This window comes from Mytilus trossulus, chromosome 2 (genome assembly GCF_036588685.1).
Source record: "Mytilus trossulus isolate FHL-02 chromosome 2, PNRI_Mtr1.1.1.hap1, whole genome shotgun sequence".
Classification (NCBI taxonomy): domain Eukaryota; kingdom Metazoa; phylum Mollusca; class Bivalvia; order Mytilida; family Mytilidae; genus Mytilus; species Mytilus trossulus.
This window is the reverse complement of record NC_086374.1, coordinates 3,854,689-3,872,823: the sequence shown is the minus strand read 5'-3', so window position 1 is coordinate 3,872,823 and position 18,135 is coordinate 3,854,689. Positions and strand designations below refer to the sequence as shown.

At 31.4% G+C, this 18,135-nt stretch overlaps 1 protein-coding gene across 1 annotated transcript; it reads right to left on the bottom strand.

Moving 5' to 3' along the window:
* Window positions 1-270: 270 nt before the first annotated feature.
* LOC134706295 (cullin-2-like) lies at window positions 271-17,986 on the bottom strand. Its single transcript, XM_063565090.1, has 18 exons — window positions 17,882-17,986; window positions 15,368-15,489; window positions 14,999-15,102; window positions 14,456-14,553; window positions 13,603-13,708; window positions 12,686-12,976; window positions 12,215-12,377; window positions 11,672-11,796; window positions 9,144-9,251; window positions 8,385-8,447; window positions 7,540-7,668; window positions 6,615-6,701; window positions 5,803-5,952; window positions 5,388-5,465; window positions 4,722-4,788; window positions 3,580-3,773; window positions 2,430-2,648; window positions 271-929 (listed from the first exon to the last, which is right to left on the bottom strand). The coding sequence occupies exons 2-18, from the start codon at window positions 15,483-15,485 to the stop codon at window positions 798-800; spliced, it is 2,232 nt and encodes a 743-aa protein (XP_063421160.1). The 5' UTR covers window positions 15,486-15,489; window positions 17,882-17,986; the 3' UTR covers window positions 271-797.
* Between the last annotated feature and the right edge of the window lie 149 nt (window positions 17,987-18,135).

Sequence of the window (18,135 nt, the reverse complement as noted above, 5' to 3'; positions counted from 1 at the left end):
TTTTGGTAATCGATCTATTTCCGGTATCATGTAATATTTATCGTCATGAACATTGATGTTTTTACTTGCTGAACATTGGTTTCTCTTACATAAATTAAACATCTCTATACGTTTTGAAATTAATTTTATGTTTTTGTTGAATTTGAACTTTGTCTTGTGTATCTTTTTTACTTGTCCACGGGCAACCAAGACAAAAATAATTACTTGTCCGGTTGTTCAAATGTACGAGTCAGGCGAGTCGGGCATAGCATTTCCACACCCCTGCAAATGATTTGACTCAGCATAGTCAGTTCTTACTTCACATAATAATAAACTATAATCACATTCACAAAATCATATTTATCTAAATTTAATCAGAATTGCTGACCACAAAGGGTTAAAATTATTAAACATATTACAAGATAAGTTTTTGTTCGACCTAGGTCATTCTGTTATCTACCAGATAACTTATACTTAATAGAAAAATTACCACTTAATATTAAAGGATTATGCCACAAGCTTGTAATTTTCAGATCATACTGTTTTCAATGTTTTTATGAAGGCTCCATTATCTGAAGGATATAAATAATGACTAATCAAAAGATATTCCTGTTATATTCATAATTATCAAATGTTGTAACAAAAAATCATATTAAAATAAACTGCAGCTGACACAATACTTTTATACAGCGGACCATAGATACTAGATTCACTGTGGCTGCATTGAAACACTAGCTTTCATTTTGTCCAGTTATTCCCCCTTGTAATATCACTATTTTGAATCAGCTGACAATCAAACGATGTCTTCACAAGACCTGCTATGCTACATAACTATATTCATCTGTAGAATTGCTAGTTCTTTCTAAATACTGTTTGTCAATTAATGCTTCTATACACTTTTTGATCATGGGTATATTAGGAGAAAATCTGGCTCGGGCTTGACTGATTACCTGAAATATAAATGAATAGTAATTACTATAAATATAATAAAATATCACAAAGGTTAGATTGTGATACATTTAGACAAGGGTCTTCAATAATTAACTAAAATAAAGTTAAGAGCCTACATATATATAATGATAACGGCGTTTTGTATTTGCGCCGATCTGCATTTCATTTGCGCCGATTTTTTTACAGGTAAATAACAGGTAAATTATACTAAAGATGTGGTATGAGTGCCAATGAGACAACTCTCCATCCCAGTAATGTTATTTTCATTTATCATTAAAGACCTCTTCCGTCAGCCAGTTGTACATACATTGTATGTTATGAATTGTCAATCATAACATGTTTATTACTGTTGTCTCCTGTTTTAAATCACTCTATAAGTCTCTTCTATATTTGGCGTAATTGTCGATAAAGAAGGCCATCTTTTCTTTGTCTGGCATACATGTACGTACTGGTTGGGGCATTTCTAGAGTTTGCATTTTCTCACAAGGGAGCTATTAAACCAAGAGTTCCACATGGTGAAGTTGAAATCATCCCTTCGTTAATTTTATGGACGCCATCACGAATTGGTTGACCGTTATGGAATGTGTATTTGTACGTTGTCTACGAATTTATGAAATTTGTCATCAGGAGGAGCGGAGCGTCAGACAATGTCAAATGTGAAGAAGTCATCTATTTCATTTAGGGAAAGGAATGGTAACCTGAAACATTGGGATAGCCATTTACCAATTGCAATGTCACTTGATTTGTCTTTATACTCTGTGCTAGGCCAATTAAAAGTATGAACTAACCTGTAAATCCAATTAGGAAAAAAGATAAAATCGGTGCAAATGAAAAAATGAAATCGGCGCAAATGAAAGAATGAAAATTTTCAAAATCGGCGCAAATGTCATACGCCCAATGATAATCATATCAAGTTTTTTGTAGGACATATAACTTTGGTGTATAAACAAATTTTAGCATTGGAATGTGTCAAATCCAAATTAATATGTACATCCGTTTAAATGGCTGTGCACTAGTAATTTTTGAGGCTTGCTGTTTGGTGTGATCCAAGGCACCATGTTGAAGACTATACTTTGACCTATAATGGTTTACTTTTATAAATTGTGACTGGAAGGAGAGTTGTCTCATTTGAACTTATTCCACATCTTCTTATATCTGTGACAATGTTTATTATGATCCCCTAAGGTTGTATTCTCTCAATTAAGAGTAAGTTGTTCTAATTGTTCAAGCTCAAAATTTAAAACATACTTGCATTGAAATTAAAATGCTTCTTTTTATACGACACTTCCGTAGTCAATCACCATACAGACAATGAATTTGTAAACCCTAAAATAGGCTATAAATCTTGACTTCATAACTCAGTCATTGCATGCACATCTCACAGAGAAAAAGCAAAATGTATTACAATTATGATATAAATAAAACATTCTGCAATTGTATACAACTTTTTTGATGGATTTAAAAGGAAAGGGGAGTAAAAAAACTTAACAGTAACATACCTCTTGTATTAACATGGTGTGTTTTAATATTTTTCGTGCCTTCATGATTCTAACAATGGCTGCCTGTAGATACATTTTCCTGTCTTCATCTACTGCATTATGTGTCTGTTCTATTTCCTGCGGTGTTTCTTTCTGTGATGCAGAAGTTATCTTGAACTTCGTACGTTTATTGTTATAATTTAAATTCAAAGTTAGTGCACTATCAAGAGAGGCATCATCCTGTTAAAATATGAATTAAAATATTAATGGTGAAAATTAACAAATCTTACAATTCTAATTCTTTTAAATTTATACTGCAGATATGTTTGGTAATATGTAATCAGTGAAACTTTACTATGCTTTATTTAAATCATTTTATAAGTAATGTCATATTTGCAAATACCAAAATTTTTGTATAATTATTATACATTAATGTTATAATATGCACCATTTCTTTTCATCTGCAAACACCTGGGGCGGGGGCTGGAACTTTTTTTTAACTTCTACCACAACACTGCCTAGCATTGCGCAGAGACCTTATCCCCTCCTCTTACTCTAGCTTATAAAAATAAGCTTCTGTTTCGGGAGGTGTTACCTTCTTGTAGGAATTAAACAAGGATATCTGATACAATACACAAAGTATTTATTTTTAGTGTACACAAATGAACATCTACTCATCTCTCCAGTATAATTACAGGATGCTAATCTATTTTTAGAAGCATACAATCACTGTCAATAATTATATGTATATGTCTGCCTGTGTGTAGTGACAACTGCAAATTATACTTTGTTCATTGGATTTCTTATGATTAAGACTATATCTACTATATATATACTTTTATCATTTGGTCCTTTGAGAACAGTTGTCTCATTGACAATCATACCACTTCTCCTTATTTTTTATCAGTTAACTGTAAATCCAGAAATTATTGCAAAAAATGAGATAAGATTATAATAGAAAAAAATCTAAACTCACAATTTGCTGTATGAATTAAAAGGTTTTCTCAAATTTGCAAATTTTAAATTAAAATAGTCTGAAATGACAAAATCGCAATAAATAAATGTGCGTAATAATTTTTTGAATTTACTTTATAAATTAAGGTATTTTAATGCTGTTCTATTAATTTTGAATTAGTTCTATATTTAGATTATTATTCTTACAATGACTTACCTCTAAAACTACGATTTTGGTTTCTGTTAAGGTTTGTAATTGTTTTTTGAGCTCGGCCTCTGACATTTTGGTGTGTTCCATTATATCACTAAGTTTTAAAGAGTCTGATGAATTAAATAACAGTAAGATAGCCATTTGAAATGTCCCCATTGACACAAAATAAGGTCTTTTTAAATGATTAAACTTCAATTCACCTGAAACAAAATATATATATATTTAGATAACCATCTATCTGCAAAAAGCAATGGTTGCAACATATAAAAACAGAGCCAAATATATTACAATTCAGGCAAGTAACTAGATATATTACTCATAAGTTTGAATAGCATTTCAGCACATTCAACAATGTTGTGATGCCATATTAAATCTTCAATATGCTACTATTCTGCTAATTCAGCTAACAGGCCACTAGTTTTTTCAAGGGAACAATTAATCCAGATATTGACATAATTGTAAATTTCATTTATCTCTTTAAATATGAAACCACTGGAGCAGTTGTAGAATTCATAACTATATTTAATTTTTCTTCATAATATTAACGAGTGAAATTTAGTCTATAATGATATCTAAGTCAGACTATACTGTCAGCCTAGTGGTGTGTTAGTTGTGAGTGTGGTCTGTTGTATTTTTTGTTGTTGGTAAAACCTATTATGACTGTAGGCATATCATTCAATAAGAAATACAATATTGGAATAAGGTGGCAGCTTTTCCTCTAAACAGTGTGCCAAAAGCATGAAATTACAACTTAAATGTAAACTTTTATTTTCATTTACTTAAATTTACCAGTATATAATTAAATGAGATTTTTTTTTCATAAATTACAAGATTCTATTCAATGAATACCAGATTTATACAATGAAGCATTAACTACATCTTTCATTTCCATAATACATTTAATCATAAAATACCAAAATATTAACATGATCTTTTGCTTACAAAACATTTCAGGTAAAGTACTATTTACATAAAAATATCAACACAAAAGAACAATTGTGGTAGGCTAGCATAATTGACATACACAAGCATTCAATAAACCAAGAAGATTCATGTGTAATGTTTGGTTTTTCACTTTGAATTCTCTAAACTGATTATTGGGTCAAGGCTAGGTACATGTTTCCATATTATAAAGTTTATAGACTCACCATTACAAAAACTGTGCAACCAGGTGAGTTTTCTACCACTGAATTTCCCACTATAAAATGTTTCAAACTGAAAAAAGAATCAGTCTTTTAGGTTAGTATGCATTCGAAGTGATCCAAGAATAAAACTCTGACAAAACAAATCTTAACAAAATAAACATTTTTACTTCTTATTCTTTATGTGTTTTCAAAATGAGTTTCAGTTGTGTCCAGAATTAGTTGCGTGTGAATTCAAATACACAGTTAACACACTTCAGGTAAAATGTCTGCTCAAACTGTCGAAGATTTAAAGATAAGAATGTGAAATAACAATCAACAAATAAACTACTACTGTGGATTCATTTATTTTCGTGGGTACCAATTTTCGTGGATTGATGAAAACTTACATGTTCGTGGATATTTGATTTCGTGGCTTCGCCAAATTCTGCATACAAGCCATGATAAAATTTGTCATTCGTTGAACATTTAATTTCGTGGTTCAACTGTTCCCACGAAGTCCACGAAAATTGCTATCCAACGAATAATAATGAATCCACAGTACTACTGCTATTACTACTACTGGGGTGTTACAAAATGACTGTTCATGAGAGTCTCTCCCAGTCCTTACTTTAATACACTTTAATATAATTGATTTTACTGCAAGTTATCGACTGTGTGATATAACATTACCATTCTAACACTCTTTTCTAACTCTTGAGGTATTGCAAATGTTGGTAAATTACTCTGTCCAATTGGCCATGCTCCAGCCTAGAAAATATATATAAATATACTTCACATTTATTAAAACGTGAATGGTACACTACCTGCAACTGCTCTCTAAATTATCTCTTTTTACTAAAGATACTAGTCAATTATAATTTTAAAATAAATCTTGAAATAAAATATGTGTCTTTTAGTCTCAATCTAATAAATTAATTGCCTTTTTTAGTATCAGACAATGATGCATGAATTAAAAGTCAGATAAACACACTTTTTATTAGCTTTATATTTAGTGATCTTGAGTCTTATTATTTCTTTGTCTCTGTTTAAAAAGCTTTCAACTTTTTAATAGTCTGGCTGACATTAACATGAGAGTTGTATTTACCTGTAACACTGATATAGAAAAGTTAACTCCCAGTTCTGATACATTCTGCTTTTTAAGGAAATCACTGAAGTCATTATTCAAACCAGTACTTATATTCATATCTGTAAACATCCTATGGAGTTTGTTTGTAAATTCATAACCACAGGCTTGCTGAAAATATTATAATTGTAAAATTAAATAAGATTGCTATATCATAGTTAAATGTAGTCACTTTATTGGTCTCATTGATAGTATGTTTGACAACAGTATTCACTACAAGGATATGTACCAACAAACTAGTAAAAACAATCTTTTACAACAAAAATCGTTCATCTAATGCTTTTGATTCAATAAAAACAAATTTTTAGAAAAAATCACAATATATACTACAAATTTTTTTTATTAAGTGATGGTAACAAATATAAGTAGTTGTTGTATGATTGCTGATGAGACAATTATTCAGTAGAGACTAGGAGAGAGAGGAGGAGGGTTCAAAAAGTATTATCAAAGGACAAACACAAGTCAAACTGTGAGCTACTGCCCACAAATGATACCCCAGCCGAAATATTTTGGTTAAGAGAAAGGTGTTGAATGATGAATCTGAAAATCCATCACACGGCATAGCTGACTTCTATAAACTCTGAAACCAAATTTCAGAAATCCTTGTGAAGTAGTTCCTGAGAAAAATGCATGAAAGTATTCATGGGACATCGTGTGGTATTTTTCACAATATTTTAAATGAAAATTACTAATTATTTGCATTTTTTTGTTGGAATATCAGGATTTTTTGTGCTTTTTCTTTCTGTTTTTATTGTACCAGCTAGTATTCTTACCTTTAGTTTATTTATCATTGCTTCCTCTGCATCCATTGATGCTGATTGTGTATATATCAAACGTTTGGCCAACATTTTAGAATAAAACTGAAACAATTCAAAACAGAAAATAAAGTAATCGCAACATTCAGGTGCATGATTTGTATATAGCTTTTAAATGTGCAGGGAAATCTGATCATTGTTTGTATCAAAAGTATGTTAAATAAATAGTATATGATTGAACACATATTGCATCATTACAAAATCTGACATATTGCAATAACAATATTTTTTCAAAAAATTTGTAAGTGTTCCGCGGAACCCAGTGTCTCGCCTACTTTTGCTGTAACTCCCAGGCTCAACAAAAATGAGGAAAACAATAAATAAAAATATTCCTCTTGATACTATCATTTGATTGTAAGAAGCTTCTGTCCAAGTTTGGTAAAAATGTCAGGATAGTTTATGAATCGAATAAATGTTTTAAAAACTTTAACTGCAGACTGTATGTAATGTTAACTGAAAGAAAAACTAAGTCCATTTATAAGTAAAATACAGAAACACAGGTACCAATATTAACAAAAAATTCCTTTCTAGATACTAGCTTTTGATCATAAACAAGCTTCTGTCCAAGTTTGGTAGAAATCCAGAATAGTTTAAGAAAGTTATTAAATTTTCAAAAACTTTAAACACAGAGTGAATATTTGTGGACGCCGCTGCCGACGACGGAATGAAGGATCGCTAAGTCTTGCTTTTTCGACTAAAGTCGAAGGCTCGACAAAAAAGAAAAGAAAAATATCAATATTTAGCATGTGTACTGAACAACATACATGATCATTTAATATCTAATAAAATACCATTTAATATGACTTTTAATATTAGTATCATGGATGTTAGGTATAAATTTTAGTCAGATAAATTGAAAGACAATATTCATTCAAATGCTTACCCTTTGGAAAACATCTTTATCATCCAGATATTTGAACACAGTTATACAATTGGCTAGTTTGTCGTCTAATTCATTCTCTGATATACCTTTAGAACTTTTCTTTAGTAAATTATCACAGTATCTTGAAAGCTATAATAACATAATTATAAAATTCAATACACATAATTCAAAAATATGCCTACTGGCCGAATTTTCAGAAGACAGCAAGGTACTGGTATTAATTTACTCTTCTTGGAGCTAAACTTTCATGCAGAGTTTAAATGATCTAGCTTGCAAAATAACTGTCTGCAGGAAGACTTGTCATTGCATTTAAACTACCAAAAATAAACACCAATATTTGCTTTTAATTCTAAATGTTGCATTCTTGGTTGAGAAGCAGTAAATACAAATACTACCAATGAAATCTTTTATGTGTTCATCTAAATTTCAAGAAAAATTGAGAATGGAAATGGGGAATGTGTCAAAGAGACAACAACCCGACCAAATAAAAAAACAACAGGTTCTTATGTTGTACTGTTAAACCACTTTCCTATTCTGTATGTGTCTGTCCCAAGTCAGGAGCCTGTAATTCAATAGTTGTCTTTTGTTGCTGTGTTTCATATTTGTTTGTTGTTCATTATTTTGTGCATACATTTGGTAGTTAGTTTTCTTGTTTGAATTGTTTTACATTTGTCATTTTGGGGCATTTTAAAGCTGTCTATTCATTTGTCTATCATATAAATCCTGTTGTTCATAGCACTAACTGAAACTGTTATGTTAATGAAATATATTACTTAAAATGTTTCTATCTACACTAATTTAAATTATGTCGTTTTAAAATAGCATGTTCTTTAATATCCACTTACCAGCTCTGGGGATTTACAACCATGTCTAGGATTCTGTTTATAATTAATAGCAGCAGCACAAGCCTGAAAATACAATAAAAAAAGAAGTAAATAATGTGTCAGACACAAACACTTCCTATTTTCCCTATTATTCATTTACCCTGTCACTGAATACATATTCTTGATCAAATTATTAGTTATCTTGCTGATAGCTTTATAAAACTGTCCTGTTTTTTTGTTTTGCCTTTTAACAAGCTTTCAGTAACTGAGTACTCTCAGATTTGTATTTAGTGTATTTTTTGTTCAGGGATGCATAAGTACCCTGCCACGTCCAGGTGCAATGTTTTTGTTAGGATTTATTTCTGCTTTGTATCCATCTCATGATCTGATGAATTAAGCAATTTTCAACTGATGTTTATAGTTTGTTCTTATGTTGTACTGTTAAACCACTTTCCTATTCTGTATGTGTCTGTCCCAAGTCAGGAGCCTGTAATTCAATAGTTGTCTTTTGTTGCTGTGTTTCATATTTGTTTGTTGTTCATTATTTTGTGCATACATTTGGTAGTTAGTTTTCTTGTTTGAATTGTTTTACATTTGTCATTTTGGGGCATTTTAAAGCAGTCTATTCAATATGGGTTTTACTCATTTTTCAAACCTATATCATGACACATGCTTGTTAATTTCTGTGTCATTTGGTCGCTTGTGGAGCATTGTCTCATTGGCAACTATAACACATCTTCTTATTTCTATATAATATAATTAAAAGAGATTGTAACACACCTTATCTAAAGCACCAACAAATTGCTGGTCTGCATGAAAGACAACTTTGATGAGTTCTGTATATTTACCATGGACTTCTAAAATAGACTCTACAAATTGTCCTGGTATCTGTAAAATACAAGAGTGCACACACTGAAATGTCTTGCCTTCTTTATTATACATTGATATTATGTTGATAGTCCTAAATATAAAGCCTCATTAAAACTCACATAAACTTAACATGAACCAAGATAACTAAACATATACCAATGAACCATGAAAATGAGGTCAAGGTCAGATGAACCATGGCAGGCAGACATGAACAGCTAACAATTTTTCCATACAGCAAATACAGTTGACCTATTGCTTATAGTTTAAGAAAAACAAACCAAAACACAAAAAGTCAACACTGAGCAATGAACCTTGAAAATGAGGTCAAGGTAATATAAAATCTGCGCTACTGACATATAGATCATAAAATATTTCCATACACCAAATATAGTTGATTTATGGCATATAGTATAAGAGAAAAACACCAAATCTGAAAAACTTTACTTTGACCACTGAACCATGAAAATGAGGTCAAGGTCAGATGACATCTGCCCGCTAGACATGCACACTTCCAATCATTCCATACAACAATTATAGCAGACCTATTGCATATAGTATGAGAAAAACAGACCAAAACACAAAAATCTAACTATAACCACTGAACAATGAAAATGAGGTCAAAGTCAGATGACACCTGCCAGTTGGGCATGTACACCTTACAGTCCTTCCATACACCGAATATACTAGCCCTATTGCTTATAGTATCTGAGATATGGACTTGACCACCAAAACTTAACCTTGTTCACTGATCCATGAAAATGAGGTCAAGGTCAGATGACATCTGCCCGCTAGACATGCACACTTCCAATCATTCCATGCAACAATTATAGCAGACCTATTGCATATAGTATGAGAAAAACAGACCAAAACACAAAAATCTAACTATAACCACTGAACAATGAAAATGAGGTCAAAGTCAGATGACACCTGCCAGTTGGACATGTACACCTTACAGTCCTTCCATACACCGAATATACTAGCCCTATTGCATATAGTATCTGAGATATGGACTTGACCACCAAAACTTAACCTTGTTCACTGATCCATGAAATGTGGTCGAGGTCAAGTGAAAACTGTCTGACGGGCATGAGGACCTTGCTAGGTACGCACATACCAAATTTACTTATCCTATTACTTATAATAAGAGAGAATTCAACATTACAAAAATTCTGAACTTTTTTTTCAATCAATCACTGAACCATAAAAATGAAGTCAATGACATTGGACATGTGACTGACGGAAACTTCGTAACATGGGGCCTCTATATACAAAGTATGAAGCATCCAGGTCTTCTACCTTCTAAAATATAAAGCTTTTAAGAAGTAAAGTTAACACTGAGGTACCGCCAGATCACTATCCCTATGTCAAGCTTTCTGCAACAAAAGTAGCAGGCTTGACAAAAGCTACATGTACTTAAGAGTATTGACTCATGATAATCCGGTAAAGGTCAGAAGAACATGTCAGACAATGTATACCATACAATCATTCTTGCTTATAAGTAGGAATGTCAACTCGGGTTGTGAGAAGTGAGAAGTGAGCTAACGCCGCCGCTGGATCACTATCCCTATGTCGAGCTTTCTGCAACAAGTTGCAGGCTCGACAAAAACCATTCAATATAAATAATTATATAGAATGCTTGTTTTGCTTTGTCAAAACTAAGTAACATATATGTACAATAGTAGAATGTTTAAAATTATTCAGATTTTTCATTAAATTTCAGATTAACTAGAAATATAGTGAAATTCCCTTATCATAACAAATAGACTGAAGCACTTTGTTCAAGCAATCAAAAAAGGTCTCCTACAATGGAGTTTTGTTATGGTGAACATGTGCTGTCCGAAGACAGAAACCTCATTTTTAGGTGTCCATTGTTATAGCTTAATGATTTAATGATTTTTTGTTATCTGAAAATTTTGTGTTGATGGTAGTATTTTGACAGCTTCTATATCACATATATAGACTATGACTTTATTCACCTCTATTTCATATTCAGAGCAAAAGAGAGCTTGGCATATGATAAAGACATCTGTCTATTGTTGAAGATTGTAACGCTGACTTCAAGTTATCTTGAAATTATTGTTGTCATTGGGTTGCTGCCTCATTGACACATACCTTCTTTTATTTGTACAAGCTCTTATATAAATTTCTTGCAGTTGAATACCATGCTTTATCTCCCTTAGAGCCTATATACTTTTGACAGCCCTTTTATTGAGAGTTACCTTATCAGCTTCCCTGGGATTTTTGACAGGATGGTACTTATACTATTTCAAATAATATCCTTTGGTCCCATTCTCTCTTTGTATTTACATGCCTCCTATCTTGTGTGAAATAATGTTGTCTTAGATTGTTTTACAAATATCTTAAGTGCGACACAAGCTCACTGCTATAATCATTATATCGTCCAGATTTTGGTACACTTATCCTTATAATGTACTTACATTATCTCCCTTAAGATTTTTAACAGCCTCTAAGCCTGTGTTTTTGATATGTGTTTCTATCTCTTGTATCAGTACACCAAGGCCTCCATGTATTGGTTTCAACAATTGGTACATGTTTGATAAATCTGTCAAGCAAAATCATTATATATAACACTAAAATCAAACATGGCATAACAGAAAAAATCTTTTTATTTAATTATTCTGTTCATGTATTGACATAAAGAATAGCTTTATAGTAAATACTGTCAAGTGTTATCAAATAGCATTTACAAGCATTTCACTTTCTACATGATGATGGAAAACAGGTTTTCCATGAAAATATCGCAAAAAATCACACACAATTTGAAATCACCAAGGTTTCACTTGATGTTTTCAACAAGTGCCAACAACTTTTTTTCTTGAATTCCTCCAACATACATTAAAAGGGTGTGCCAACAATGTAAAAGATTGGATAACAGAAGATTAAATTTATGATTTACATTATTTTTAAACTGAAATATGTGGTTACAAATAAAGTCCTATTATTTTAAATAGTTTACCAACCTTTTCTTTTTTCTACCCTGACCATTTCTCGACACTCTCCATGTAAGAACTGTAGATGATCAGCCACCATTCTCTGTTGACATTCATGTGTTACTTTGCTGTACGAGCTGGGATGTAAAAATTTCCTACTCCTAAAATCTTCATTGTCTAATTTTATAATAACCTGAAATTCAATCAGCAAGATGTTAATTATTTTTAACTTTTGTATTGCTTTATTTTTGTGCAATAAAATATCAAACTTCAATAAATAAAAAAAATATTACATGGTTTCCATCACTATGACTAATTTTTTTATCTAATTGAATTGAAGCGAAGTTTCACACTCAATTTTAATATAATTGAAAATCATAATATAAGCTAATTTACTTAAAAAGTTCTTCTTCCATCCATCATGTATGATGTATGAATTTTAAAAGGACTTGTAAATCATTTATTCAAAAGTGTCAGAAAGGAACATTTTATTAATTTAACCTTTTCCATGAATTCTGAACAGTTGCATTCATCTTTGAGTTTAGCTGCCTCTACTCTGTAAAAATCTCCAGTTTCTAACTTGAATGGAGCTTCAAACACTTCTTCATAAAGTTGTAATGGATGTTTCTTTTTATATTCCTCCACATTGACAAATGAATTTATAACACCATGGAGAACTGTTTGATGAACAGTACTGCTCAATCTGTCGTTTTTAATGTCTGCTAACAAAAGTTTCACTATTGGGTCCTTCAGAGGCTCTACCATAAATCTTTTCCAGGTATCTAGGGCAAGCTGAAACAAGCAAGATATAACTTATTATTTTTATTCAATTTCAACTACTTTTCTCCACATTATTAACTTTTAAAAGTCTATAATAAAGTAACATGTGTCTTTAATTTTATATATGTATTTTAAAATTAAATGTCATATAGACGACTTTCACATTCATCCATTTCCCGGTATTTTTTTCTGATGTCACAATGATTATGTTGTAGTTAAACCACAGTATGAGACAACTGCTTGATGAAACAATTTTTAATGATTGACATTGTATCAAATGGTCCACCTCATTCATACAATAGAACTCAAAATAATTCTTTATAATTTCATTTGAAAAGCAATTCTAATCTTTTTACTATGACTTGCTATCTTACTGAAAATATATCTATGTCACAAGCAAAAACAGTTGCTACGTTTTAAAGAAACCCTGCCTAATCACTTATCAAAACTCATATGAAGATTCATTGGCTCTAGAAAATTAGGTATAAATTTCAATTTTAATTTGTCAACCTAGTAACAAAATAATACAATATAAAGGATCTAATCATCCATTTTTATATGTTATGAACAGTCAAGTATACAAATGGCTTAATGTCTGCATAAAAATCTTCCAAGTCTAACCTCTAATCAGAACTTACCTCTCCTATTTCTAACTTCTGATCAGCTGACTCTACAGAGAATCCTCCATAACTGAGATCTGCTTCACTATATTTCTGTTTCTTTATAAATGTAGTATTCAAATATCTACAATGGTTTTCAAAGAAAATGAATAATATGTAAATGTAAATGATAATTAAGAATAAATGAAACTATACTTGAAACCTAGTGATGCTATATCACTCAGACAAGGCAACTTTATAGTTACTGAGAGTCAACTGTCTGGGGCTATAATACAGTTTCTCTAATGAATAAACAGAAAATTAAACAATTTACAATCACTATTACTTTGCTAAATGCAGATTTTTACTTCCACAAAAAATGCAGAATAAAGGAATATCTGCAATAAATGCATATTTTCATTGATAAAAATTAATTTTATTTAAAGCTTTTTTTACATCTTTAAGATTTTTCTAATATAGCACATCCACAGACAATTTTGTATCAGTTTGCCGTTAAGTTTATAAACATCTTTATTTATAGTGGATTGGGAAACAAGTTATTGCAACTTATATTAATCCCTTTTCCCGTTGCGGGTGCAAGTTCTGCTTTGTAACACCATTAGCCAGCTCTTTTCTGCAAAAATCTACAAGGGTGTCATTTAGGTATAAGTGATATGGCTCTCTATAAACACGGGTCATCAATTTATCTTCCCCTTCCGACTATCATGGCTTCTCAAGACCATACTCGCAAATTGTGTCAAGGAAGAGCTGAAAATTCAGACCCTGAAATTTTCTCTCCAAAACCGGGATAGAACCAGGAGCCTTTGAGTATGTAATATGATGCCTTAACCACTACATCGGTATGCAGTTGAACCTCAGTAAGTCGACTTACCCATACAAAAGATTTAGGAAACTTGAGCCTCTACTATACTCCTCCCAGTATTTATGGTATTGGCTTAAATAACTTTCATCACCATGTTGAATAACATTCTGAAAAGGAAAGAAAGAAAAAAGAATGTTTATATGATGTATTGGTTAATGACATAAGAAAAGGTACCTTTCTAGGAATCAGTATTTTCTCCAGATATGTTGTTTTTTTAATTTCAAGATTACATTATTTCAGTTAAAACTTACAATTTTTTTTCTTATAAGAGAGAGGAAATTATTATTCTGTTAGCTTACAAAATTTGATTCTTGAAGTATAAGGCTTATGTATAAGTTTGGCATCCCAAAACTATGGTTGGAGCCAGATTTGATGTGGGTCAAGCTGGTCATCATTAAATTTATACATGTTTAACATGTTGTTTAATTTTATCATGTATTTTTTCTTATTCTCAAGTAATTTGGTTTTTCATTTAATGTCCATGTAAGCATGTAAAGAGAGGGATTGATTAGCAAAGCAACATCTTGAACACTGATATTTTTTCCTACATACCTGGTAAAGTTCTTGTACATGGTTTTCTAAGAATTGTTTTGTTTCTACATAAAGTCTGTCACTAAGTGGTTCTGGACAAGCTACACACAATGCATAGACATCTGTACACATTGTTAAGGAGTCCTATAGAACATTAAACAGTTTTAAAGTATTTAGGGAGTTCTATCCTTGCAAAGTAACAAACAAGCAGATTTCTCAAAATATATGGATTACTATATCAGGATCAAAGACACTCTTAAGGTTTTATTCTGCCTTATATATAAGTACATCCAATTTAGGGTCAAACAGGAAACCATGAACACTCACCCTTTATCAGTCATGACCTTATTTAAATGTTTCAATTTGACCAAATAAAACTAAAAGGATATGAAAATCTATCATTCCAAGTTGTTCTGTTAACCTTAGCACAGGTAATAACACTTTTGACCGTCTCCAGGAGTACACACCATGTTGTATCAAAGTCTACTTTTCTTGGTTTTAACGACATCTCCCTGAAATACATAAAGATTTGGTTAAGTTATCATACGGAATGACATTCTGTTAACATTAATTTTAGTAGTAGGTTTACAATAAACAGCTGCGCCATAAGTGCATGATACACCTGTCTTCTTGTGTGTAAGATTTATGCAATAATCACCAATAGTTTCTGAGATACAGCATGATATAAAAAAAACTTTTGTGACAAAAAACTCTAAATTAAAATTTTGAATCAAAACCAAAAAGTATACAGATCTTAAGATTAATATAATAAAGAAGTGTGTAAAGTTTTAAGCAATAATAATACATCATTTTTGAAATATGGCGTGACATGTGAAAAAAACCCACCCTGTTTTACTTATAAAGTCCTATAACTCAAAAAGTTTTAATCTTATTTTCACCAAAAAGTATACAGATCATTTGACCATCAGAAGAAACAACTATATTAAGTTTCATGAAATTTAGATAAGTTGTTCTCAAAGTTACGGTGCGACAAGTTTACGTGGGACAGACAGACAGACTCTGGACATGTGTGTACCATAATATGTGCCGTCAAAATTTAATAGTTTCCCTCTATATTTCTAGCCTAGACATTACATGTAGACTATAACAGCACAATTCCAGGTAATCTGATTACCACTGTACATGTGCAGTGTATCACATTTAGCATGCAAATATACTATGTGTATATCAAAAGAAAATACTTAGCATGAGTAATGGATTAACTTTTATATACAATCTTTGATGTCACTAATTGTTCAATGCTGTGTCTAACTGTCTTTTGTGGTTAACTTATGAAAGTGACAATTTTATGAAGTAAACTAGTCTGCTTGGAATGAGCCGATCAATGCACAGCCCTTAATTATGTTAATCGCATTCCATCTGCATCATTTGGTCTCTGTCAGAGAGTGGTCTCATTGACAAACATGCAACATTTTCTTATTTTTATATAACAGATTACTTCAGTAGAATAGAAAATGGAAGAAACGGGGAATGTGTCAAACCATGCAAACATACTACAAACAGAACAAAAAACAGAAGAATTTTCAATACTTATACTTATTCATCAAGAATTTTCAGACAATTATTAAACATAAATTTAACAGATTTCATCAAGAATGTTCAATATTAATTTTGTAAGTACTGTTTATTGTTATTTCAACACACAATAACTTTAGGCAATGCATACTCAATTAATAAATCATATCATTATATCATGATTATACAACAAGACAAAGGACAAACAGATGTTAGGGTCAAACACTAGATAGGTCAAACACTAGATAGGTCAAACACTAGATAGGTCAAACACTAGATAGGTCAAACAGGTAACGAGTAAACAGGTACTCATTTCAAAGTCAGACTGGAGATCATTTTAAACTATGTGTTCCACGGATATTAATTGCTATATATATTGTAGTTGAGAATATTATTTTTCTTTCAAATCAGTTGAAACTAGCGTATACTAAAAGGCGACTGCAGGGTCCTCATGTAAATTAATAATGATAGCACGATCTCAGAGACTGAGTAATAACTTTTATTACTTTTTCCCTTGATATATACAATTTTATTTCTCATGCTTCGTTTTTTTCCAATTTTTATATTCTGAGCAACGATTTTGCATGTTTTTATGTTAAAGCCCCCTCCCCCCTTTAAACATCCTCATTACACATTGTTACATACACATTATCACTATTCCTGGCTGACATGATGTCAAAATTTTACAGGAAACTGTGTGACATCCAGTAATTAATGGCAGCAAAAAAGGGATACGGTGTATTTTTAATATCTTGAAGTGGATCTCAGCGAGAAGCGGGATTAACGACTTTTTGTAAGCATTACCTGTCAAATTATTGTGCCATGAAAGGGAATAAAGTCTAGCAGGACTAGGGAAATGACAAAAAATGAGAATTGCTTACGTACATAGTGAAAGCGGGATTCAGGAATATGCTGACTTCTACTTAATATACAGAAAAACATCAACTGGTTAATGATTACTTTATGATGACAAAACAGTAAGTGGGATACAGGAATCTGACAAAACAGTAAGCGTGATCTGGGATCGAAACCCTCCAATGAGACCCCCCTTGAACTATCCACCTTTTCGAGGTTGTATCAGCAAAATTAGTCAAGTAATTTGAAGAAAAAAATGTGACAAACATGAACTTTATTGTAACAATTTGGGGACTGGGATGGGGTTCATTTGGTCTCTAAAATGAGCAATACAATTAGATTGTTGATTCTTATTTGATGGGTTCATTATTGACATAATTTAGCTGGCAAAATAAAAATTCCGCTAAATTAATCAGGATACTGTGATACCATTATAACAATATTTATGAATACTGCTGGACGATAAGATTAAAATAAATAGTTTTAAGATAAATATATAACACATTGTTCAACCTGTGATTTGTTTTAAGAGTCGGGTAACAGTTATAGGTGAAGTTTTGTCAACTTTTTATTTCACTGATTGCGATGAACAGGAGGTCGCCATTTTCTGTCACGTGGGGAAAATTATTTGCATATATTTGTTTACAAAATAAAGAAAAGAATTTTCCAAACTTAGCGTATACACTCATTTCAAAGAATAAGTTACAGTCCCAGACATTTAGAATATTTAAATTAATTGCTTTATACAAAATTAAATTGTCTTTGTA